Below are 24,442 nucleotides of genomic sequence, written 5' to 3'. Positions count from 1 at the left end.
CACATGAAACAACATATGCTTTCTCTATAGCTCATGTACAAATATTAGCTTTAACATGCTGTACCAGCCTCAAGCACATCGAGACAGGTTTTTATAACATTCTGAAAATGACTGCATTAATTTGACTCTGCTATGCCTCCAGAGCATTTATGAGCTCAGGAGCGGATGTTTGTTTGCAGGAGGTCAAGGCTCTGAGCAGGCCAGTCGACCTCTTCCAGAAAAAAAACTTCACTGAAATGTGACATAACAAAAACAAAATGTTGAGCAAAGTCAACTTTATGACCAAAAGGGGCCTCCCAATCTGTACAAAATAAAGTTATTAAATCAATGCAGATCTGTATCTTCATGGAGGTAGTTCTTTCTATTTTTATATGGCATTCACTTTGTGCAGTGGGGTGTTGTCACCTTAAAATTTTAAAGGGCCGGTCACCTGAGCATTGGAAGCACCACTGTATGAAATTTTATTGGATGCTATTACAATATTACCCATCTGTGGTGTGATCGGGATGCCTCTGTAGTAAATGCCCCCGTTGTTGTTGTTTTAAATATACCCCTTCAAAAAACAGTTGACAGTGTCGCAGCATGATTCTACCTCATTTTCATTCCTAGTTGGAGCCTGAAAACTCCATTTTGGAGTTTATTAGCATGTTAGCTTGTTAGAAAGTTAGCAAGTACAAATTAAATAGAAAGAAAGAAGGATGTCTGCTTACACACACACACAGCACTGTTTCACATCATAGCTTCTTGTGCGCTGGTGCACCATGGCATACAGCTGGTGCCCTTTTTATTCCTTTTTGCCTTTGCCCCTCAAACAGCCTGAGTACGCCACTGTTTCCCATCATCATTATTATTATTGAATAAATCATTCTATTATCAATTATTCTCAATACTTTGACCTTGTCAGTTTGAGCACATATATTTCATCCCACACTGTCCGATATGCTTTCATTCTATAAGTTTCGTTCATCCCATTTTTCTCTCTTTATTTTCTGTTCTCTGGCCCATTTTTGCTTCCTGAATTTCACGGTGCCAATTTATTGTCTCCTCGCACTTCAAAGAACCCCCCCTCCAACCCAACCCCCCGTTGACATTCCTCTCTGTTTCATATTGCTTTCATCAGACCTCCTCCACCAAAACCTCCTGCGTTTCGCTCTGATAACCCCCCTCTACCTTTACAAGATAATCATGTTGCAAATTGGGTTTATTTAACCTCCCTCCTGCTGTTTTGATTTCATATCTCTGCATTGTTCTTTGTTTCATGTCATTTTCTTTTTTCTGGTATCCGCCTGTGTGCTGTTTTTGTGGTACTTTCTGCTGCACTCTGTGGTCGGTCAGGGGCTTTTGTGTCTGTTCCAGTGACTCCATCTATCAGATTCAAACTGTAGTATCTTTAGTAAATGTTGTTTTGAAGCGATCTGAAGCATATTAAGCAGGGATACAATTATCATCTTCAGGTTATGTATTTATTTTGGCTTCTTTATGGTTACAATTCCATTTAATGACTTATAAAATGGCACCTTTAGATATGAAACTGCAACAATATGCCTATATATATGCCTATCTTTTCTTCTCCGCACTGAAACCACAGAATCCACCCCTCTCCTTGTCTCTTGGCAGGAGCAGGAAGAATAACTTAACCTAATGCTGCATGTCAGATCTACATTAAACTGAAAAAGTGCCAAAAAGCTGCACAGCACTTTGCCTGTGAGCTGATGCACTCCCCCTCTTACTCTTGTGTCATCTGCCGCTGATGCCAGCGAGTGCTTGGCCGATGAAAGCAGGCAGCCGAGCCCATCTGATAAGACAGATCAAACACCCTCAAATTCCACAAATATATTGTGCCTCGGGCCGTCACTAATCCCTCCTTGTTCGACTGTCACTAAGCCGGCCTTGAAAACGCTTGAAGACATGAAACTGTGCCCATCGCTGCATTCACTGCATCCTCCACTCCAACCACCCACCAGCACCTCCTCCATCCTCCTCCATCCATCCACCTTATAGCTTATCTCAAACCTTGCCACTGCTGTGTGTGTGTGTGTGACTGAGTATGTGTTTGTGTTTTTCCTCTTGAGGAAATCAGAGTTCAGGCTTTCTGCTTGAGTTTGCTTTCCTTTAGCATCAATGTGTCCTGACAGCTGACCCTGATTTTCCTCTGCCCGTGCCTCCCCGTCTCTTCACACACCATTTTTCCCTCTCTCCTCCTTTTCTAGTTTTTTTTCTGCTCTTTATTCGAGTCATTTACTCTCGACCATCTCCAGCTAGTCTAACCACTTATTCTTCATTATACACAAACACATAAGCACCTAATTGATCAAATAGCTGTGCCCTGACACTGAGTTGCATTAGCATCGTGGACAGAAAAGCCTCGCCTTAATGGGTGCCAAACATCACAAATGGGATCCATTAATCCCCCCACTATATAATGTATCTATATATTGACTACCCTGCCTTCTCTCAGGCCAGCTTACAGTCATTAGTGTCTGCTCAGTCTGCTGTGGGAATACTCGATCCTCACAAAAAGACTCAATGGTATCAGTGTATTGTCTTTGTTCCTAGGATGATTAAAACATACCATTTTTGATTCTAAACTTCATGCTTTTACACCTGGAGTGAGCCCCAATGTCACTAAGGAGAAAACAGCAGCAGGGAAGGATTACAGTTTGAGTCTGTAGGCAGAGGAATCTCTCTTCTCAAGAGGCTGCAGCTATGAAAGGCCTTATGCATTAACCATCCCCACTTCCTACAGTTTTCCTTCATAGAGACACGTTTGTATTCCGTTCTAACTCTGTAGGGACCGAAAAGAGTGGATTTTTCTTGCAGAATGAGAGATTCTGCTGCCAGGCTTTTTAGGTTTTATCAGAATCATGTGAAATATGTAAATAGAATTCAAGCATGATCTTCTTATTTAGGCTGATCTGACTTCCAGCTGCTATAATGTGAGCTTACACTTTGTCAGAAAATCCGCTTATGGATAATAAGCTTATAAGAGCACAACAATACAGTGTTACTACTTAAGGAAATCCTCATATGTGTTATATTTTACATGGATTATAATTCAAAAGGATTTTCTTTAAAGCTGCTGTGAGGAACTTCCAGTTTGTGTTGACTTTGGCGCCCCCTGTGGACAAAGCTGTACCTCTTATCTCTTCTCTGATTTTGTCCTGTACATGCTTAAGTGCTTTTAACAAAAAATCTCATCCTGCTTTCTTTAACAGTCATATGTATCACTCACTTTACATTTTTGCCCTGGAAAATGTAAACGAAGGCAGCGTGCAGTTAAACGCTTCGTCTGATACCTCCCCCCTGCCAGCGGGTTCAGGCATTAAAAATAACTAAATAGGAATAATCAGTGTTGTCGCTGATGGTCTGGTTTGCTTTTGTGAGTCATATAGAGTCATCAGAATTCATTTCAGTCTGTTTCATAGCCAGTGAAAAGCTCCTCACAGGAGCTTTAAGTACAAAGTATAAAAATCCCACCAGTGAAACTGCTTATTTTAGGTTGTTAATGCCGCTGCGATAAAGATGCTGTTAAAGTCAAATAAAACCTGACAAGTAAAAACTACAAGGCTGAAAATATGGACTGAAACTTGTTAATTTATGGCTGTTTGAGGAGAAGGAACTGGCTGTAACTGAAAAACAGCCTGCTGCCTGGGATTCAACACAAGGTGGGTCTGAAATGGTTCCATTGTTTCTTAGACAGCTGTCAAAGTTCCAGCTGCCGTTAGCATGAGCGTATGTTTAGTCAGTCTTACTCAGCCTAGAGGAAGGACAATTATTTATTCTTTTTCAGTTTGCCAGCTGCTATACCTGCAGGTGGATTCTTTAAAGGGGACATATTTGAGCTATGCATTACATTTTCTATGATTCTGTGTTTTTGAATCACGTTGGTAAAGTTTGTTTAGTTTTAAAAATGGTATACATATTTTCATTTAATTGTTTTTCGGAGCCTCTCCTTCCTCCTGAAACGAACAAGCCGTTTTGCCATTCAAAGGTCAGACCTTAGCCACAATTGGCTGAGTGACCACGTAGCCCCTACCCCATATGTGCGATCCCATGTGGGGGAGCGGCCGCACTGCACTATCACTCTAAAGTCGTATAAAACATGGCTGCTCTAGGATCGGTTATTATATGTACGAGCCAGAATCGCCAGGAGGTATCAGAATGGCAAGTTGAAATCTTGACAACGACTTGACTACAAGCTAGTGCAAGAAGGCAGCCTGAGGTGAATGACAGTGAATGATGATTGGTCGATTTCAGCTAAAGCAAGTTTCTACATAGAAACCTGCAGCTGTTTTGAACGGCCCATTTCAGAGGCGACTTTTTTAAAAATGTAATTCTGGAAAAACAAAGAATTATACAGTTTTCACTTTTTCACTGTGAACAATAAACACCCAAAAATGTGAAACAAATGCAACTTTAGACGGTAACAAACATGGACCATTTCCACCTAAGCATTCAGTTACCTCTAAATGACTATTTCTCTATGAGATCACAATTCAATGACAAAAATGCATCATTTCATGTCATCAACAAGTCATGAACTTTATTACATGCCAGAAAACAAACATAGCATCCACATAACAACTTTATACTCTTCATAAAATAAATTATAACCACATCAAAGAAAGAGTGAACACATTCATTCCTCGCATTATCAGAGCAACCAAAGCTCAATATACTATCATACTGTACATTTACCAATGTACAACACAATCTACAACAATTACTTTACACAATCTTCAGACATTAGTTCTAATCTACAGTTTCTAACTAATTTCTTTACTCAAAATATAAACTTCTATCTGTGTGCTGTAACTTTTCTAATTAAACACTGTAAATAATGGCTTTAGAGTTGTATTCATAGAGTAACAGTACAGACTGCTGAAGAGTTATTTGGTTACTTGTAATCTCCGCTAATTTCTCACTACACTCCAGTGCAGCTCTTGGCTTCTTATAATGGCAGTTTATTCTATGTTTTCAATAGACAATCTACAATAAATAATCATTTCTCACATTTAGGTCCATGTGTGATGTTTTTTCAAAGTGCAGCAGTGACACACGGATGGTAAAAGTTTAGATGGGGACAATTCTTCTTCATTAACTGTGTTCTAACAGCTGCCTATCCCATCAAAAGAAAACGCTTGGTAGCAAAGCTTTGAAAGAGACAACAAAGCACAATACCACAGAGAGAATGAGGGGAGATGCAGGTTAACCCTAGCACTAGTTCTGTTTTTGTCTGCACTCAGGAAGGAGTGATGGATAGTGATGGACGGACAGATCAGGTGTCATTCACGTGTTTCTACTTTATGGAATCACTGACATTAAATCTACTCTAAGATGTAGCTTTGATTTAAATAAACTAGCACTGAGGAATAACAAAACATGCACGTTTCTCTATTCAATCAGAAACAAGAATTGTTTGTTCCTTTTCACACAATAAAATATTGCATTACCTCAATCCATTCTCTCCAAGGTTTTAACTCGCTTCACTGTTGACTGATTTCTCTAAGCATTCTTCTTTTTTATGACCTCGGAGCATAGCTTTGCAAAAACAATCATGGTCATGCCATGAGGAAAAAGTGGATATCAAAGAAAGTAAAAGATAAAAACGATTATACAATCTCCTCTTTCTCCTGCTTTTATTGTGTTGAGTAGCAGCAGCTTCGTTCTGTCAGTTGTTGTTCATAATCCACCAAGAGGCTGTAAAATCAAACAACAGAGCATCATTGGTTTATGATCTTTGCTGACATGAAAACAGGAAGAGGATCTAAATGTCAACTTGTATTGCTCTTTTGCAGAAGTAATGGCCTCCTTAGATTAAAAACAGTTTTTACACAGTAGGGCAGACCGGGACATCTTGTCACACGGGCAAGTTGTCACATTGTTAATATTTTCATCATAAGAGGGCGCTGCTTAAAAGTTGAATACTAGTTTTGTGCTTCTACTTGGTCTGATGTCATATCCTGTCTGTGACAAGCAAAGCACACTGTTAACTGAAGTTTTTCACATTCTAAAGTAAAAAAAATTGAACTTGACATTTTTTGTTATAATCTTCTTCTAGTTAAAAATCTTCACAATTATATATTTGTACTTGGTAGAGGAGAGAATTAAGTGTCTTGTTATACTTTTGCTAATGATCTGCTTTAGGTTAGCTTAAAGAAATAGCAAACAATAGCCAACATGGTGGTTTGGGGTAACTTGTGTCAGTGATTTTGGGGCAAGTTTTTACATGTGACAACTTGCCCCAAAAATCACTACGACAAGTTGCCAGTATACATAGACAGAGAGTCTGCTTGTCAACTGTTGTCATATGTAATTTTGAAATTTGTGAATGTGTTTTTATAGAAAGGAAGGAAGGAAGGAAGGGAGAAGAGATGGTCAGGAATTATATATTACACAAGTGAAGGAGGCACTTCTTGCCTGTGCCTGCCTTTTACCTTTTTACAAGGTAAAAAAGTAAAAGGCAGGCAGAAGGTAAAGAGAAGAAGAATCTATTTCAAAAGAATTGTGGGGGAACCAAATCTAAAAATGTATAATCTATCTAAAAACAAATCGAAAACACCAAAGAAGGCAGTTATAAAAGGAAAGACTCCAGGTGCATCTTCATCCAATGATGATGCCTGTGCCTTGTTTGTGTGGAGCCATTTGCAAATAGCCGTCCAAGATAGATTTGGGTCACAGTGCCACGGCCATGTTCCAGGATTGATTTAAGTTCAATGATTAAATTAATCAATCTTTTTTTCTGTAGCTGAATTTAATTTTGAGTTTGAAGTAAAAAAAATAACCCAACAATGAATTGGTTTTTTTTTTTATTTGTTGAAAAATCCAGTGTGACATCCTACCCCACATAGTGTGACAACTTACCCGCTGATGGGGCAAGGTGTCACATGTGCACACTCACTATTTATATGAATATAACTCTGTACTGATATAAGATATGAAAATGAAATGAATACATAACATATGCCTGAGACTTTGTTCTTTCATTTGGTATGCAATTTTAAACACTATGATGTATTGATCCAAAGATATATAAAAGAGTATTAAAAGTGTGACAAGATGCCCCGGTCTCCCCTACTTCTGGACTCTAGGGGGCAGCAGAAATGGGCTGTATTAATGACTGTATAAAAAGATGTACGACGTGTCTCCATCTGCTTTCATTGTACAAAATTGAAGCCAAAATCCTCCCCCCTGTGACGGCCGCTGCCATCTTGCGATGATGACATAATTTGGAGCCAGAGCTGCGCAGTAGAGATCGGCAAGTGGAGCCGCCGTAGCCACTTCCTCTAACCAAAACACTTACTTAACTTTCTGGGGAAAACAAGATCCCGCATGTCGGCGTATTTAACTGCAGAACAGCGTCTTGTGTTGGTCTGAAGCAGACGTTCACAGATATGGAAACTTCAATGACTGCAGTGATTGTTTTAGCTATTTTTTCTCCTCTACTCTGCTAATGTGGAACAGAAACAGCTGCAGGAGCCGTACTGGTCAACAGAGCTGTCAATCATCTTTTTACAGCATCAAATAACTAATTAAATATTAACTTGTCAGAAAAACAAACACTTGGATGTAAATCAGCACGATAAGGACTAACTATAATGACAGAAAACATGTTTGAGAAAAATGTATTTGACTTATATTTTGATTTTATATTTTGACTCATGTCCCATCTGGTAACATGAGGAGGCGGGCTTTATGACCTATACTGCAGCCAGACAGCAGGGGGCGCTCAAAATGTTTTGGCTTCACTTTTAGGGAGCTGTCATGTCGTCCATCTTTTTATACAGGCTATAGGTTGTATACACAATACTGACATATCATCATCATCATCATCATCACATGATATGGCAAACTTGCAAGCAAACAGTTACTGATTTACACACTTAAAGGCACAGAGCAATACTATTTCTCATCGTGTTCTTTTAGAGCTGAGGGAAACTTTAGCATTTGGTGATAATTATCTGTTTGTAACTATGAGCAAATTCTTAGTCCATTGTTATTATATAAAAATATGTATTTCAACAGCTTTAATATCAGGGGACTTCTTTACCAGCAACCAATCTGAATTTGATTATTTTGCTGAAATTATTTTCACATCATGATTCCATAAAATCTGTAATTGTATGTACAGTATTTGTTGCTGCTTCTGTGTGACATTTTGTGCATGAGAAAGCAGCCTCTTGTCCCTACCTGGGAGGAGCATGGTGGATACCATCTCAGGTTCTTCCAGTGCGTCGATAATGCATCGCTGGAAGGTCTTACTGATAGATGACTGCAGGTAGCTGAGAGGAAAGAGGGATAAAAAGGATGAGATTGCCATTTGCTTCTCAGGAGGGCAATAACACTTCAAAGAGAGCCTGTGAGCAGCTCGGTGTTTGATTCAGCAGTGAAATTCTCACAACGTGTTTTCTTGTCTTATATGCCATGAAGCCCTTCTGATCCTACCTCATCCAGGAGAGACGGTCCTGCCAAAACTCGTACATGATGAAGCATGATCTGTCTGGAAGGTTCTGGACTGAGACGCTAAAAATAAAAAGCGACAGAGGGGGAGAGAGAGAGACAGAGAGGAAAAGAGGGCAGTGGGGGTTATCTAATATGTTTGGGGAAATTGAAGCGATTTGAAGAGGCTGCATTCAATCACAGAGGGATCCTGAGGCAAACAAAGGCACAAAAGCAGACAGAGGACATACTGCAGGTTGTCGAGCTGGCTGCAGGTGGCATCTGTGTAGATTTTAAGAGCTGTTTGAAACTGCTCCACATCCCTCTCCTTCACAGACATTTGCCTCTGGACCAGAAGAATGTTCTAGAGAGTCAGGAGAGGAAGCAAACCAGAGCCACAATTATAGGGGTTTAGGTTTTAGCTTTGGATTTTATGGTGCATTTTCAGTGATTTCCAGCTATAAACATTTTATATGTGGGACAACACCCCAAGAATGAACAGAAACAGCATTATATGCTTTTAAAAATATAATTGAGTAAATAAATCTTATATTATCCAACACATCCCATCTTTTATAAACCCTTGCACTCACCGATTTATATGTCCCTGCCAACGTGTCCTCTTTGAGAGGCTCAAGGTGTGGACTCTGAAAATGGGGTCATAAATAATGCAGTCAGTCATGAGCAGAACAAGTATTAGCAACAGAACTGGTTCAAACCAACCCAGCAAAAGTATACTCTTTCATTACAGCTGGTCGCAAAGCGGTGGCTTTTACGGGGAAATATCGCCATATTCATATTAACACCTTCCCTGCAGCCCTGTGACAGGGGCTTATTCTATATTCTTGTCTGCATGGCCAAGATAAGAAAATGTAATTATTAGTGTACTTGCTGAATAGCTTGTTGTCCTTGAAGTGCTGAGATTTAACCTTGGAAAATGCCTCATCTATATTTTTTAGATTCATATTTAAAATTCTAATAACTTCAAACATGAAATGATAAAATAAATCCTACAACAGCACCTCAAAGCTGTTTGTTCTATTCTGTTTACCTCCAGGCAAAAAGCATTTTGTAAATGTCAAGAAATTCAAAACATCTATTTTCCTGAAGTTAAATATGTTCAGCACTGATGAATCAATATCTGTGTGAGGTATAAAATCTTCAATTAAATGTTTCTTGGGCTCCCCACAAAGCTTTGTCTCACAGTCCAGTTTGAGTGAAGCACAGCACAGATTTACAAGCTGATACCTTATGCATGACATTCTGCAGCTTGTATGAGCTGGCCTCAACATCCATCCATCTATACACATTTTTTGTACAAATCAGTCTCTCTCAATCAATATGAACTATAAAACTAGAGCCAGCTGAAGGTTAGCTTGATTAGCATAAAGGCTGGAAGCACAAAAACAGATTTTGTACAAACCTCACATTCCAGTTTGTCTATGAGCTGCTCCAGCTGGTTGATCTGGGAGCCCCAATGGTTGTCCGGCTCCACGCTGACCCCTGACCCCAGGAATAAGAAACAATATCAGCAAAACACAACCCAAGAAGACTTAACAGTGACCTACTTTTCTCCTGAGCCCAATTAGTTCAACATGCCCTTTTACATTTACAGATCTTTTGCCCTTACAACATTTATCTCCAGTGTCTTGTTCCTGAAACGTACCTGTGGTGAGCATGCCGGAGTAGGGGTCAGTAGGGGAGAGACACATGTTCTTCTGGATGCGTCGGCCGGGGCGTTTGACCGCCCTCTGGATGGGCAGGTCCTCTGGCTTCTTCAGTATCCTCCTCCCTGTGCAGCCCTGGTCATGAACAGCCTCCATGGCGCAGTCCAGTGATGACTGAAGGGACTGCAGCTGGGTGGAGGTCTCCCTCAGCAGGAAGCGGGTCACAAACTGACCCAGCACTGATGAACCCTGATACTCCTGTGCGAAAGAGGAAGGGAAAACAACAAAAGACAAAATCATACTTTTTATCATCATTATTATTATTGTTATATTTTCTTATTTACTGTCTGTTTTTAGACAGATGATATGTAGAGGCCTGAGTGGCATGTGAAATAATGGATAAGGAGATTCATTTTCTGTATCTGACCTAAATTGTTATCTCTCCTGTGTTAATGATTTAAGGGTGAAAAAAATGTTTTTTTTTTTTTTGCATTTCTAGTCAAAGACAGACTTGACAGTTATGATGCATAACTTTCTGACAGAGGATGCACAGTATGTACCTAGTGGAGAAGTATAATTAAACCTCTGTTACGTTCCGTCTTCTATGTAGAACACATGGAGGCGGAATGGCGGGGCGAAGTCGCTCCGGCTCTGAGCCGGCATCGGAGGTAGTAACAGAGGCGTAACGGCGTCTGTGTAAACTGCAGAGCTGGCAGGGCGGAACAGTGCCTTGTGTGTGTATTTGAAGCACACGAATTGACTTGGAAATAAAGATCCAGATTTTTTTTGTCTTTTCTTTTTCCCAGATTAAGGTACTTAAGGGAATATAAAAAATAGTCCTGAAAAAAAACCCATTTCTTTTCACCTGTTTATAGGTCACAAAAACAGGAAATAATACAATTAAATAGACTTAGAAAGAAGACCACCAGGCAACGCGTTCGACGCCCACCCTCTTCCCTCTGCCTCGTGTTATTCCCCACTCTCTCTTCCCCTGTTTCCAACACTATCCTCTCTATATCTGCTCTATCAATAAAGGCATAAATAGGCCAAAAAATTAAATAACAAAAGGAAAGTAGCCTCCAGAATGTTTTTTTCACTTGCTTCTCACGGCTTCTGAATTCACAAGATTTGCCATATTGATATGAGGAGCTTAACAGCCTGTTCATCGGCAGCAAGAAGGAGCTGCTGAACTGTGACGCCATCAAGAGATAGCTGCATATCCAGAGAGCAAATATATTCCTTGTTGATGTTACGCTCAGCTTTCTGAGCATGAAAATTGCTGATATTCAGATAATCTAGCATTGCCTTAATTCCTTATTTTCCTAATAGATTATATTTTCACTCCCCCTGTTTAAAGGGAATGACATGTTAATCAGTTAGGTTTCTTATCACAGAGGAGCCAAGTTGGAATAGCTATATTCTCACCTGCTATAATCACACAGGGTGTGAACATGTCACTAAGTTAATGAATGCAAAGCTCACTGTAGTGATAATGGTCTACTCCATGAACTGGAAAGTGTTGTTATATTAGTGCATGAGTGTCTACTGTCTGTTTGCAGAGACCTTTTGAACACTGTGAGTGCTGCGGCTGCTGTTTTTCTGCCAGCTATGTTTTCTGTGGATAATGAGGCCGTCACACTCTCCAGCTCGCTGTGGTGCGACTGAATAGAGTTCAGAAAAAATATGACAGGAGGACACTGAAAAAATGACCACAGAGCTTGTAGGAATCCTTGTTACTGTGCTCTGTTTTTTTATCCGGCTACAGTGAAGCTGCACTACATGAACCTCAATCCTTTTCCCAATTTTGGCTCCCTTTTGTGTTCGAGACAGAAGAGCCACAACATCGCAGCGGGTGTTTTCTGTTATCTTGCAGCTCCACAACAACACAGAGGAAACATTTTCATAATTTCATCAGTTTGTTGCTTGGTTTTTCAGGCATTATGAAAGGTTTATAAACAGAAATTATGTTAAAGTGTTATCTATATTCTTGCTCCATAGGACGGAACTGCTACAGGATCAGTTTCATCGTCCTTATAGCGATAATAATGTATAAACTACAGCTGATCTCAAGGTTGCAAAAAAGGCATCTGCGCTTCAGGGCAAAGAAACCTCTGACTGACTAATAGCAACATGAAAAATGCATGAGATGTAGGAAGGCAGGGATGCTATAGAGTAGGGGGAAATTACAAGCAGAGAAAAAATAGAGCCAGACAAGAAGAGAAAGCAGGTAAGATACACAGAAACAGGATGAAACAGAGAGAAAGAGAAGCATCTGAGCAAATAATAGAAATGAAATTTTAAAAAAAAGAAAGTGAAAGAGAAGGAGATTAGATCAGATGATAAATGGCTGTGTGTTTGTGGAAGACATCTGACGTCAGATCAGTGGGACAGCTGGGGAGTTTGTCAGCCTCAGTTACTGTCATCCACGCTCCACTATCGCCTTACGTTCAATCTCCTAATATCATCAGCTACACCCACTTCCTGTACTGCAGTCACTGCATACCACAGAAAACAACATCATCATGAGTCTGCATCCACATCCATCTCTATTCCCAGTCCATACCTGAGTCTCTAGCCTGGCTAAATATATATAAATATAAAGTTTTAGGTGAAGCGTTGGGTAGCTGAGATCAATAAAGAGTAAGCTCTGCTATTGATTATGTCTTAGTATAAGTTCTCAACACAAATCCAGCACTGCATACCGAGGGCAGACACTTCAATCCCCTCTACATGTGGTGGGTATTACCGTACACGGCTGTGCTCGACCAGGCTTCATAACAGGATTTCATAACGCTCTAATTAGCACATTTCACAGCTCTTCAAAGCTGATGATTTGATGAGATACTGTGTCTAATGATCTGGAAATGCATGTAAGAGAAATTAAAGGATTGGTCTTGTGAACTGAAAAGCATTGATCTGTTTCAGCTACAAAGTTTAGAATCACGATGGAACACTAAATATATGCAAACGCGATGATGACATGTTGTTATTCTAGTTAATGGATATGGGTGGCTAATGCTGTGTAGTCTAGTAGTGTACTGAAAATACACGTAATATGCATATACATATATATGTTGATACCATGGTCTGAAAAACTTGCCTTTCTACTGTTTAGTGACACAAAATTTTGCATAACTTCTGGTGCTGAACACCATATAAATGAGTTGGACAACAGACAAGTACGGAAAATGTATTATCCTGGTCCCAGCTCCTCAAACATGCAGCTTTGCTGCGTCTCTACTTTTGATATCTTGGTTAATTTTCTTGGTGTTTCTTAATAGCCACAGCAGCCATGTGGCTCCAGGGATGTCCATGTTAGCCTGTGTGTAGTCTGCTTTAATTGTAACCGAAATATCTCAAGAGCTATTTGTTATATTTCAATGACACTTCAAACAAATGTTCTTTGATCTAATTTGATAAATTCCAATGTCTTCTTCTGTTTAACTGTTTTGACTGTCGGGTGTAAAGACATGGAATTTGGTTAAGATGGTGATTTATCAGGATGAAAATGAGCAATTTTGGTTATGTATTAACATAGTCAGTCAGTCTAATGTTTAGTGTGTTTCATTCTATGTTTTCTGACAACATAACATCAGCAATAATATAACTCCCATCAGCCTCAGTTGAAATGACTGTTTAGTGCTTATTAAAGCTCCTGTGAGGAGTTTTTTGATGGTTATGAATCAGACTGAAATTAATTGGTGATATGACCTACAAAAGCAAACCAGACCATCAGCGACAAGATTGATTATTTCTATATAGTTATGTTTAATGCCTGAAACTGCTGGTGGGGGGTAGGTGTCAGACGAAGCGATTAACTGCACACAGCCTTTGTTTGAGTGATACATATGACTGTTAAAGAAAGCAGGATGAGATTACTTGTTAAAAACCACCACTTAAGTTTGTACAGGACAAAATCAGAGATGGGAGGTGCGACTTTGTCCACAGGGGGCGCCAAAATCAACACAAACCAAAAGTTCCTCACAGTAGCTTTATCAGTAGCTAATTAGCATTTAGCCTCCCTGTTTTTTTAAGCATGGCTAGTTTTATATTATCTGTAGCTAAGAGAATCATTAAAGCTCTTGAAAAAGTGCATTTTCAACTATTTTCTGACATGTTTTAGTCCACATAATTAATATATTAAGATACAGTTTATCTAATAATGAATGTTGCAGCTCCATGACCTCTGTTGTTTAGCTTTTCATGGTCGCTTTACCTCCTTTTCACAGGCTGTCTGGCACTGCGTCTGTTGTTCAGATATGTATTTAATTTATTTTGCTGTTTATTTATCGTTTCCTTTTTTATTTTACCACGTACCCTTCCCTCTCATGTATGTAGCGTTGCTTCCTGTTTTTGTGTGTTTTCCTGCTTGTGTGATTGTATGCTCCATCCTTATTGATGTGCCTGATTAGTCTCACCTGTGCCTGATTAGCCTCACCTGCCCGACGTGTTTAGTCTTTGTCTTCCTCTGTTTCTGTGCCAGTTAGTCGTCAAACCTTCTAACCGTGTTTGTAGTGTGGAAGACTCGAGTTATTCCTCGTGTTATCACCTAATTTTTTTGGACCCAGTCGGTTTTCTTTTCCATATTTTATTTCTGCCTGCTTCTCACGGACAAATACAGTAAGCCTTTCTTTCATACCAAACCTGATACTGTCCAGCTTATTTACAAAAACAAACAGTTGCCATGTTTCTCACAAGTTAATGTTGGCAGTCTTGTTAGAGGAGGCCATTTTTTTCCCCTTGTAAGGTTCTGTGAGCTCATGTTTGAAAATGCACTCTGAGTGAGGGGACATGCATTGTTAGCGGGAAGAGGCAGAGCAAGTATTGCAGGCAGAGTCAGTCATGCTGGGCAGTTCTCTTTCCCTCTGTAACACAGCACAGTGATCTCGCAGACCTCTCAGAGGGTTGCAGACTGACAGCTAAGGCACAAACAAAAAAGCCTGTCTGAATGCTCGGAGGCATAAAGGATGCTTACAAATGTCCTGGATGATATTAAATGGATGATAGTTTGCCACACGTACATGGTATCTCTCTAGTTGCATCACCCACCTCTTTAGTTTTATCCATGGCCTTCAAGATGGCAACGTTCAGCTTTTCCAGAGCTGACAGGACGTTGACGTATTCTCCCAGATGTGGAGTGAAGTACGCTGGAGGAGAAGAATATTTGTTAAGCACTTTGAACATACTTTGTGTCTGATCTGCGCACTAATCAGTGGTGTTTGTTAGAATAAGTAAATAATTCAGTATAAGACTTAGCATTAATCAGAATTAGCGCAGCTTAGTCACTGACTGCTGAGTCACAGAGACTGCGCCATGCTTAGCCAACAGCAACGGCTAAAACCATAACTCGTTTTGTGATACATAAAGGTGGTCGCACTTAAGTTTTTAGGTTTCAAGAAAAAACAACTAAAAAGCAAGACTGACACATAATTACCTGAGAGTTTGTCTATGTCCAGGTTGCTGTGAGACAATGGGGAAAGGACGGATAAAAACATGTCAATTAAAATGATGGGAATATATTTGTCAATGCGTTCAAAGAGTCTAAACTTTTTGTTATTTGGACAGTAATTTGTTGGTTGTTGGTGGCTCAGATAAATGTTTGCATACTTCAAAATGTCGTGTGCACACAGAGTCAAGCAAACTCTGGAGCTTTCATGCCTGAATTAAAGCTCTCTATGGAATACTGACATCCTCTTCATTGAAGTGAGGTGTACACATCTCACAGCGAGGCAGCAGGAGAGCAGGGGGGGCTGCAGATGGCAGCAGAGTTGGAGGAAGTCCAAAAGGAATATGAGCTTACTCTGTCTGCTGTCTGTCGATGGAGTAATACAGCTCCTGCATCTGCTCGTCAGTGAGGATACCATCAGTGAAGTACGACTGGAACTCCTCCAAGGACAGCTTCCCGTCGTCTGCAAGGGGGAGACAGACCGTGAAAATCACACCTCACTGAAGCCAGAGAGGTTTTATCACCTTAATGAAGAGTTGTCCATCATTCAAAGTAATAAAACAAGGTTGCTTTGGCTTCACAACACTTGAATTAATTCCTGTGATAAGCTCAGAGGTGCAGCTGCAAATTAAAACTTAAAATCAAATGGCATAGCCCCAAAATCTGTCCTTATTTAGTTTTAAAACCTCTGTGTAGGATAAGACTCACTTAGAAATCATTCCTACAAAGCGTAATTTAACTTTGACAGTTATTTCTCTGTATCTAGCTCCATTACTGCAGCAAATGATTATTTGTTGGTTGAAAATCCAATTTCTGCTCTCACGGGTAATAATGACCTCATTTAGCACCACAGAAGCTTTATCTGCTTTAATTTCCTCACTGCTGAAACTGCTGTTTACTTTCCGGCCTCAATTCATTTCTCCTGTTACAATACAGTAAAAATCATGTAAAAACTATTTTTACATCAACCAATCTAATATCAGTGTGTAGTTATATTGAAGGCAGTTTAGGGGATAAACATCAATCCAAGTGTTTGCTGATGGCTAGTACTATGGTCTCTGATTAGCAGCGTCAGGGGCTCTGTGCTGCGGGGCCTTCAGGGCCCTGAGGAAATAAGAAGCGCAGATTGAGGGATAGTTTGAGTAGTCAGAGCAGAGCTCAGTAACGGACAAACTTCAGACGATAATGAGATCTCGCCTCCATCTCGCCAGCTTTGCTCTGTAAGCAATGAAACCTTTTGAGACTCGACTCTGAGATCCCTGCCAGGCAGCAGAGCTCAGACTCACAGGCCTGAGCCAACAAGTAAATCATATCAGCTGGTAGTCGGTAAGAACTATTTTGACTACTTGCCAGTACACAGAGGCTCTGGACATGATGCATTTGCAGCAAAGGCGTTGTAGCAAAGTGACAGATTTGCAGAACAGATTTTCGTCTGATTTCAGCAATTTGTGTTCTGTGTTTACAACACAACGCTACATTAAAAGAGAAAATGTTTGATAGTGTTTTGCTGTTTGTCATTTTATCACTCATCATCACATAGTGTTGTGTCAGGAGAATATACAGTGGCCAAGAAACTGCACCCTATGGAAGAAGACCTGCTCCTACTATTGAATAAGCATTCACTGACGACTGTATAGGTGATGGTTTACCAGTAGTGATGTTCACCTTGGGTGTCGGTTAGAACACACAGGATGCTCTGCTATGTTTAATCCTTCTTTACTGTCTTATTTGTAACATAACAGCATAGTATTGCAACCATTGCGGCTCACGGGGACGAGTCTTTGAAGGTATGTGTGGTCTATAATGAGCAGAAACAATAATAAAACAATATCAGTAGTATTTAATATGCCTGTTACTACATACACAGTACACAATACGCTAGTTACACATCCACCACTAAACAATAACCACTGTTCACCTCGTTGTAAGACAAAAAGACTCTCAACATGCCAAAATAGACCAAACTTGAATGATATTAGCAAAATATAGTGGCTAAACAAACTTTAGCATTAGCAGCCATGTGCTAGGTTAGCTAGCTAATCATAAGGTTCACACTTTAAAAAGCTTCTAAGGGAAGTAAAACCCAACAATGCTCATTTTCAGGTGCATATACACTAACATTGTTCTGAATCTTATATTTAATTGCTGCCGATAGATCCCCTAAATCTTACCCACTGGTGCTTTAAGATGGAGGTCTGTGTATGTGGTATCGTTCTGGCCCTGTTAAACCTCAGCTGGAAGATGAAGCTTTTTGAGACGGCCGAATTATAAGTCCCTTCTCAAACTTCACTGAGAAATGCTTCTTTCCACATGATGTGGGAGTAAACACAATCTGTTACACCTCTGACTCATTCTGCAGCCTTCTCCATCAGAACTGCTTTGGTGTCGATTCGCACCCAATTAGACACCCGAGCACAAGTTACAGTACAGCTCAGATGGCAGAATATAAAAGTGTTTCCCGTGGAGCAGAGCTGCAGTGCGAGAGCGGCTGGGTTTCTGGCTATAGACAGTTTGACTTATGATTTGGTATTCATGACTCCTGTCAGATTAATATTTTGTGGGAGTACAGGCTGAATTAAAATGATCCTTTTATAGCTTTTAGTAGCCTAATCCTAATGAAACCAGAAGCCTTTCATAGGAAAACCAGACCTGGGAGTCCTCATACGTTTAATGTTAGAATGCAGAGACAAACAACCTGTTTTGTCATCTCTGTTTAAAGAGCTGTTCATTAATCTGTTCATCAATTCAGCCATTCTTCATGCAAATGTGGCAGACATTCATTGCTCCTATGTCCTGAAATGTAAGAATTATCTCTCCTTTTCTGTTTTATAAAGATACAAAAAAGTAAAGCTGAAGATACACTGCATTTAACTATATTGTATGTGCAGCATGAGCTAGAAGCTTCTTCTCAGTCAATACAACACCTCTGCAGGGAAATTTAAAGTGTTGTTAACATGGAAGATAAATCAGTACCTCATGGCAGAAGGGAGGCCGCTTACTGGCTGTTATTGTCTCAGTAAATAAAATCACAACGGTGACCTATAAATGAAAATCTCTCCCTGCTGTGTGGCTGTTTCTTTCGCTGAAGGCTCTTTCAATGACGGGATCCTGAAGTTGAAAGTGCTAAAACCTAAGTAGCACCAATCATGAAGCCCAACTGTGCAATTCTGGTTAATACTCGAGATACAAAGAGACTGAGGAGTTGACTTAGACAGTAAGGAACTCACCTCACAGAGAAACATAGCAGACAAAGCCTTACTGATTTTTTATTTGAAGTTATATGACTACATTTCAAAATAAAAGCCTTTTCAGTGCATTTATGTTTCAGGTTTTAAATCTATTTGTAATGAATGGAGTAAGTGAATCTAAAATGACAGCCTATGTCTACTCGCTTTCAACTAGAGCTGCAGCTTTTTGCACGTCTCTGCACCTGTGAGGATTCTGCTGTAGTCTACAATCCTCGCTACGAGAACTGAATGCAGCTTTAATTAAAAAAGTAAGTGAGGCAGAAACCTCACAGTCATTCCTACTGTCTGAGAGTCTACAGAGGAAAAGCAAAGACCATATTATGCTCCTTACATTTTTACGGAAACTGTTTTCCGTTGTGCAGTTCTTGCTGCCTTATTAGCCTTTGTTATTGTTTTTTCTCTGGTATACGGATCAGTGATGCACTGAAAGATATCTATGATACTATAATAATACAAAAATCAGAAATAATTTAAAAATAACTAATGCCAAATCCGAGTTGCATTAATATATAAGATTCTGATATCATTGATCGCACCTTCGGTTTCATCTCCTGACATTGTAAATCCTTGTATACACCTTTAAAAATGAATCCCAGAGCACAAAGCTCGAGAGTGAAAGCCTTCAGATTGATGTGCCCGTAATCATGCCATTGTTTTCTCTGTTAAAAATTTAAATCCTCATTACAATAGCACAGAGGAAAAGTGTAGTGTGTAGTGTAGTGGGTTGGTAGCCAGCCCTCATTATGTGGTGAGTCCGCAGTGCTCGAGGCGGATCATGGCGGCCCACTCAGCGCTGATTGGTAGGAGGCACTTTCCCTCTCGGGTGCACGACTCAGTGAGTTCGTGAAGACGAGGAGCAAGCAGAGCTCGGCTGCATATTGAAGATAACTACCACAAACAAGCGACAGAGTCTTCTTCTCTCCCTTTATCGTCCCTCCTTCTACAAAGAGTGAACATTAAAAGCTTTGTGTGAGTGCTGAAGGGGCGGCGGGTGGGAAGCAGAGAAAAATAAATAATACAGAGACTTTAACGACTGAAGTAAAGTCTATTTCCATCAGAATGTCACACCCCTGTTGTGCTTTTAGACACTTAGTTTCTCGGCTAATTCACCAAGTAATCGCTTAAAACACAACCTGAAATAAAATAAATCCACCCACCTTTCTTTCTACCTCCTACAGTTTCCTCACAACAACCACAAAGAAAAATCCAGCTCTGAGGGCTCTTTCATTATTCACAAACTGAGGAGGTTTTTTTTGTACCTAAATATCTCCACAAGAGCCGCGAGGCACCCCAGACAACCCCTGCTCATGGCGGCACATGTTGCATCATTAATCCCTCTCTTATGTAACACATCCACCGTCCTCCTGAGGAAACTGATCACATTTTGAAGATATGCTTACATGCATTCATCACTTGCCTCTTTTGCATTTTATTAAACGGAGATGCAGTTCATGAATAAAAAATTAACAGCAAAAACATTTTCCTGTTTGTCAGCGCTGTTTTTTATGCAGAGCTGAACGTTCTGTATTCTCCCCGGAGATATCGAGAAAAGCAGATCCTTTGAAGTAGCCTAAAGAGAGGATTTAAATGCAACAGTGTAACACATTAAGCAAGTTAAACAGTGATATGTTTGGCTAGGGCATTAAATTTGCATTAGATGCAAGTCTCAAGTATATTTTTACCAATTGAACAAAACATGTATCCCCAAATTCTGCGGCCATTTTTACTAGAAAGATCTTGCTTTACACATTTGTTTAAATACATTATTGGATATCACTGAAAGCTGCATCAAAGTAGTCCATCCTGTCAATTCTAATCACATCACCAAAACCCAAAAGATGCAGCTGCACCTGACCTTGGTTGTTTATATCCTGGATGTCTCACAAACGGCAGTGAAACACAAAGATAAGTTCCAGCAGGGTCACATAAATCCCCTCAGAGACACAACAGGCCGTCTGTCTAAACACATCCATCAAAGCTGTGCCCTTTTTTTGCGCTGGTGCATCCTAATTTAGTGTGCAACATCTCCTTCAAAGACATTTTTTAATTGAGTTTTAATTAGCCGCATCATATAATTAGCTGCATGTTTGCTAACTCACCATTTTTGTCTGCCCGGCGGAATATCTGCAAGAGAAGAGAAGATCATGTTGAAGTTTGCAGGTTTGGAGAACTTACAGATGACAGGGAAAAAGATTCAACATGCACATTGATAGTTGAATCTTTGAGCAGGTAAAGTTCACTCTACTTATGTGTTGAAAGTTTCTTTAGATGTATAGCTATAATCTGTGATAAGTTGCAACACAAAGAATTTATGGTTGGTGGGGAAGCAATGATGCAAGGAAATCAATAACTGTGCGCAAATGTTGAGGCAATCTGTAAGAACTGTTCTTTGTGTACAGGAAAAGACTTGAAATGAGCTCAAAATTCTGCATTTCAATGACAAAAGGATCTCAGGATATGAAACGCTGACATTTATGTGGACCTGTGAGAAGCTTTGGAATGATCGCTTTCATATTTTTTCTCTCTGTGGGCATTGAAAATGACGCTGCTTTCAAATATTTCCCTAGTTTTGTGCCTATCGTGCAAGCTGGAAGTGACAGTCCTTTTAAGTTCATCAATCTATTCTATGAAAGTAGTCTTAAAATCAACATTCATATCTTCTTCCTCGTCACAGTGTAAGAGTGTGAGAGAGAGTGGGATGTTGTGGGTGAGATCAGAGTGACACCTTTTTATTGGGCTCAATCACCCTGTGAGGTCCAATAGAGTCCAGCGCGGCTGCTTGATTAACTGTATTATCCGAGTGAAGCACAGCGTCCTCATCCAGCTGTCACCTTCCGAGCACATCGGAGTGTGAAGGCCCGGACACGCTCTGCTCACACGCCGTTTTGTAACAACATCCCCTCCTACTGAGCCTCACAGAAATCTATACTACAAAGAATAGATGCAGCTGCAGGTTCAATTCAGAGTGCACGGAAAGGACGAGGCCAGGTTTTTTAGTTAGCATCTTGAGAAGCAACAGTGTGTTCAGATCAAAAGTGAAGCGAATTTCGCCCCTCCAGATATGTCTGCACAATAAACAGCATCATTTCACGGTTCATTAAATCCCTTGGAGAAGTGCCGATCATCTGCTTCTGGTGAGTCTCAGTTTCACTGTAAATAGGAAGTTACACAGAGGCTTCCCTCTGACTAACTACTGCGGTACACAACTGTTTTTCCCGCATACGCAGCAGCCTGCATATACGTGATTGGTCAATATTACTCGGACATACACCTGTCCTTAAAATCCACGCCCCTGTCTACAGATTCTACATTTTCATGATTCTACATTTTTATGTAGAATCGGAAGATAGAGATTAGAGATGTGTGAAGGATCTGTAGTGAAAGGACTAGCCTGTGCAGAACATCTGGTTTGGTCCTTTAACATCTTTAGATTGACATGTTGCAGGATGACTTTCTGATGTAAAAGCATGATAACCAAAGGCTGCTCCATCTCTGTCATATCTCCCTGATCCGATCTAAAACACGTGAGAGGAAACCAACAGGAAGCTGCCCCGTATAATCTGAGAAACTAATTGAGAGCATAAACACGGGCTGAGGAGAAACCTGAGCAGGAGATTTACTGGCCCTCATTCCTCCTTTGTGCTGTTAAGTGGGAGGCTGGAGGAGTCGATGGAGCTGCTGTCATCCCGCTGAGTGAATGAACATCTCTGGAAAAGCAGTATTAGCTCCGTGGATGCAGCTTGGTTGTAATTTCTTTCTCATCCAGTCCCTGGGGTCTGTTAATATGTCATACTGAGAGCTACTGAGCACAATAAAGCTACAGCAGGAGGCGAAGCTGACACTGTCTGAAAATCTACTGCAGCCCGGCTGTGTACGATATGTTTCCCATCAGCCTCTGAGGCAAGAGATGATCACAAAAAGAGCAGCAAAAGCACTTCTTAGGGATGTGAAGGCTAACAGCTTTCGCACGACTGTGAGTCTGTTGAATCAGACAGCGAGTCCTTCAACTTGTCTAATGATATCATTCGGGGAAAAAAGGCACTGCTTAGAGAGACAGAGATAAAACTGAAGCTTCCTTAAGACTAAATGAGGTGTAATTTGTCTGTGTAGAGGAGGAAACGAACAAATGAGACTCATTTTTTAGCAAATAAGACTGTGAGAGACATAATAATTTAGCTGTCATGGTGCAATACAGTTGCCTCCAGTAATCGCACTCTAAATTCATGCAGCTATTACAGAAAATTCAACTGTCTAATAAGCCAGGAGTAGGTTCAGCAAAGATATACCAGTTGGGAGGGCATTGGGCTGTAGAGAAATAGATGCTAACTGCATTTAATCATGCTGCAGTCTTGTGTTCCCCTCAAGCCAATAATCTGCCCTGAGGAAGCTGGAGAATTGTATTTACAGCAGCTGTCAGGAAGCGCAAGTCTGGGAAATGATGCAGCTTGTATTTTCTGATGTCCTCAGTAAACCAGAGGCAAAACAACCAAAAGCTCCAAACAGAAAGCAATGTGTTTTTTATGGCATGTACATTGTAGCATTGACGTCTTTTATGTGGAGGAATCACCTGCAAATCATTGTGTAGCAAAAAGGGGAAGAAACAGAAGCTCAATAAGAGACGGTTTCTGTGCATGTGATTCCAACCCTCTGTCAACAGCGCAGGCAATATCCTGATGAAATAATTAAAAATGCAAGATCCTTCTATTTTTATGTTTCTCTTTGGAGACATGAAAGGAAGGCTGCTCATTAAAAATGTATGGCATATCATGTTTTATATAGACACTACAGATTTTCTCATCTATTTTAGGGTACAACCCAATGTCATTTAAACAAGTAAATTAGGATGCTTTAGAGGTTAAAAAGGTGAAATGAATCCAAACGTGACATCTCGTATGTTATTCACGCACTAATGGACATGCACTCACCTTTCTTACATAATGGAGCTGCTTTACATCAAGCAGGCGTGAATGAGAGCACAAGCTCAGTGTGAACCATTCATAAAGAGGAGGATGAAGGGCAGAGGACTACTCATTGTGCCTTTGGAAAACGACCCATTGAATCACGTCTAATTTATGATACAATCGTCCATTACATTAACCAAAAATATGTCTGTAAGATGTATACATTTTGAAGCAATTGAAGCAAACAGCAATGGTAAAATCAGTGCATACTTACGTCCTGAACCAGAGAGATGCCTTGATTCTTGTTGTGGTCCAGCTCCTGCTGCTTTCTCAGGTGTTCGTGTTTGGCGGACTGGAGACACATGGTGATCATCTCTGTACAGGCCAGCATCTTGATGCGATTTTAGTCTTCCTTTAAAAAAAAGATTGTCCTTTCCCTGTGTGTTTTGTGGGGGGAGCGGTTGTCCTTGTCAGGGTGGATGGTGTGTGGTGATGTCGTTCCTCTGATCCAGTCAGGATGATGATGGAGCCAGCCTGCTGCTGCTGCTGCTACTGCCCGCCGCCTGTACGTCGACGACAGCAGGGAAAACTCCGCCTCTACACGAGCAGAGGCACCTAAAGCAATTCATAAAAGCCCGAGGAATGCACCATCTGCTGGTGAGAGCACACACACACTGACAGGCTGATTTAAAGCTAATTACAGGCTGGCCTGACTGACAGGCAGGCAGAGGGTTTAACAGT

General features: G+C 40.4%; 1 protein-coding gene across 1 annotated transcript; it reads right to left on the bottom strand.

Moving 5' to 3' along the window:
• Positions 1 to 4,499: 4,499 nt before the first annotated feature.
• LOC138590337 (N-terminal EF-hand calcium-binding protein 1-like) lies at positions 4,500 to 24,279 on the bottom strand. The gene is made up of 12 exons (XM_069660954.1): positions 23,976 to 24,279; positions 20,900 to 20,924; positions 15,907 to 16,015; positions 15,541 to 15,566; positions 15,156 to 15,253; positions 10,106 to 10,364; positions 9,863 to 9,942; positions 9,033 to 9,086; positions 8,691 to 8,803; positions 8,446 to 8,523; positions 8,191 to 8,282; positions 4,500 to 5,700 (listed from the first exon to the last, which is right to left on the bottom strand). The coding sequence occupies exons 1-12, from the start codon at positions 24,090 to 24,092 to the stop codon at positions 5,672 to 5,674; spliced, it is 1,080 nt and encodes a 359-aa protein (XP_069517055.1). The 5' UTR covers positions 24,093 to 24,279; the 3' UTR covers positions 4,500 to 5,671.
• Between the last annotated feature and the right edge of the window lie 163 nt (positions 24,280 to 24,442).

This window comes from Semicossyphus pulcher, unplaced genomic scaffold (assembly GCF_022749685.1).
Source record: "Semicossyphus pulcher isolate SPU_LCO1_2020_fin unplaced genomic scaffold, fSemPul1.0.p SCAF_13, whole genome shotgun sequence".
Classification (NCBI taxonomy): domain Eukaryota; kingdom Metazoa; phylum Chordata; class Actinopteri; order Labriformes; family Labridae; genus Semicossyphus; species Semicossyphus pulcher.
The sequence above is the reverse complement of the archived record's forward strand: the minus strand, read 5'-3'. Positions and strand labels throughout refer to the sequence as shown.

What these genes read in the sequence shown, in the direction of transcription:
- LOC138590337 (XM_069660954.1), bottom strand. Translation starts at nt 24,092, where the DNA reads ATGCTGGCCTGTACAGAGATGATCACCATGTGTCTCCAGTCCGCCAAA. An exon ending in CCGCCGGGCAGACAAAAATG is followed by an intron (nt 16,016 to 20,899) that starts GTGAGTTAGCAA and finishes TCCCCCTTGCAG; the next exon opens with ACGACGGGAAGCTGTCCTTG. An exon ending in ATCCACCATGCTCCTCCCAG is followed by an intron (nt 5,701 to 8,190) that starts GTAGGGACAAGA and finishes TTGATTTTACAG; the next exon opens with CCTCTTGGTGGATTATGAAC.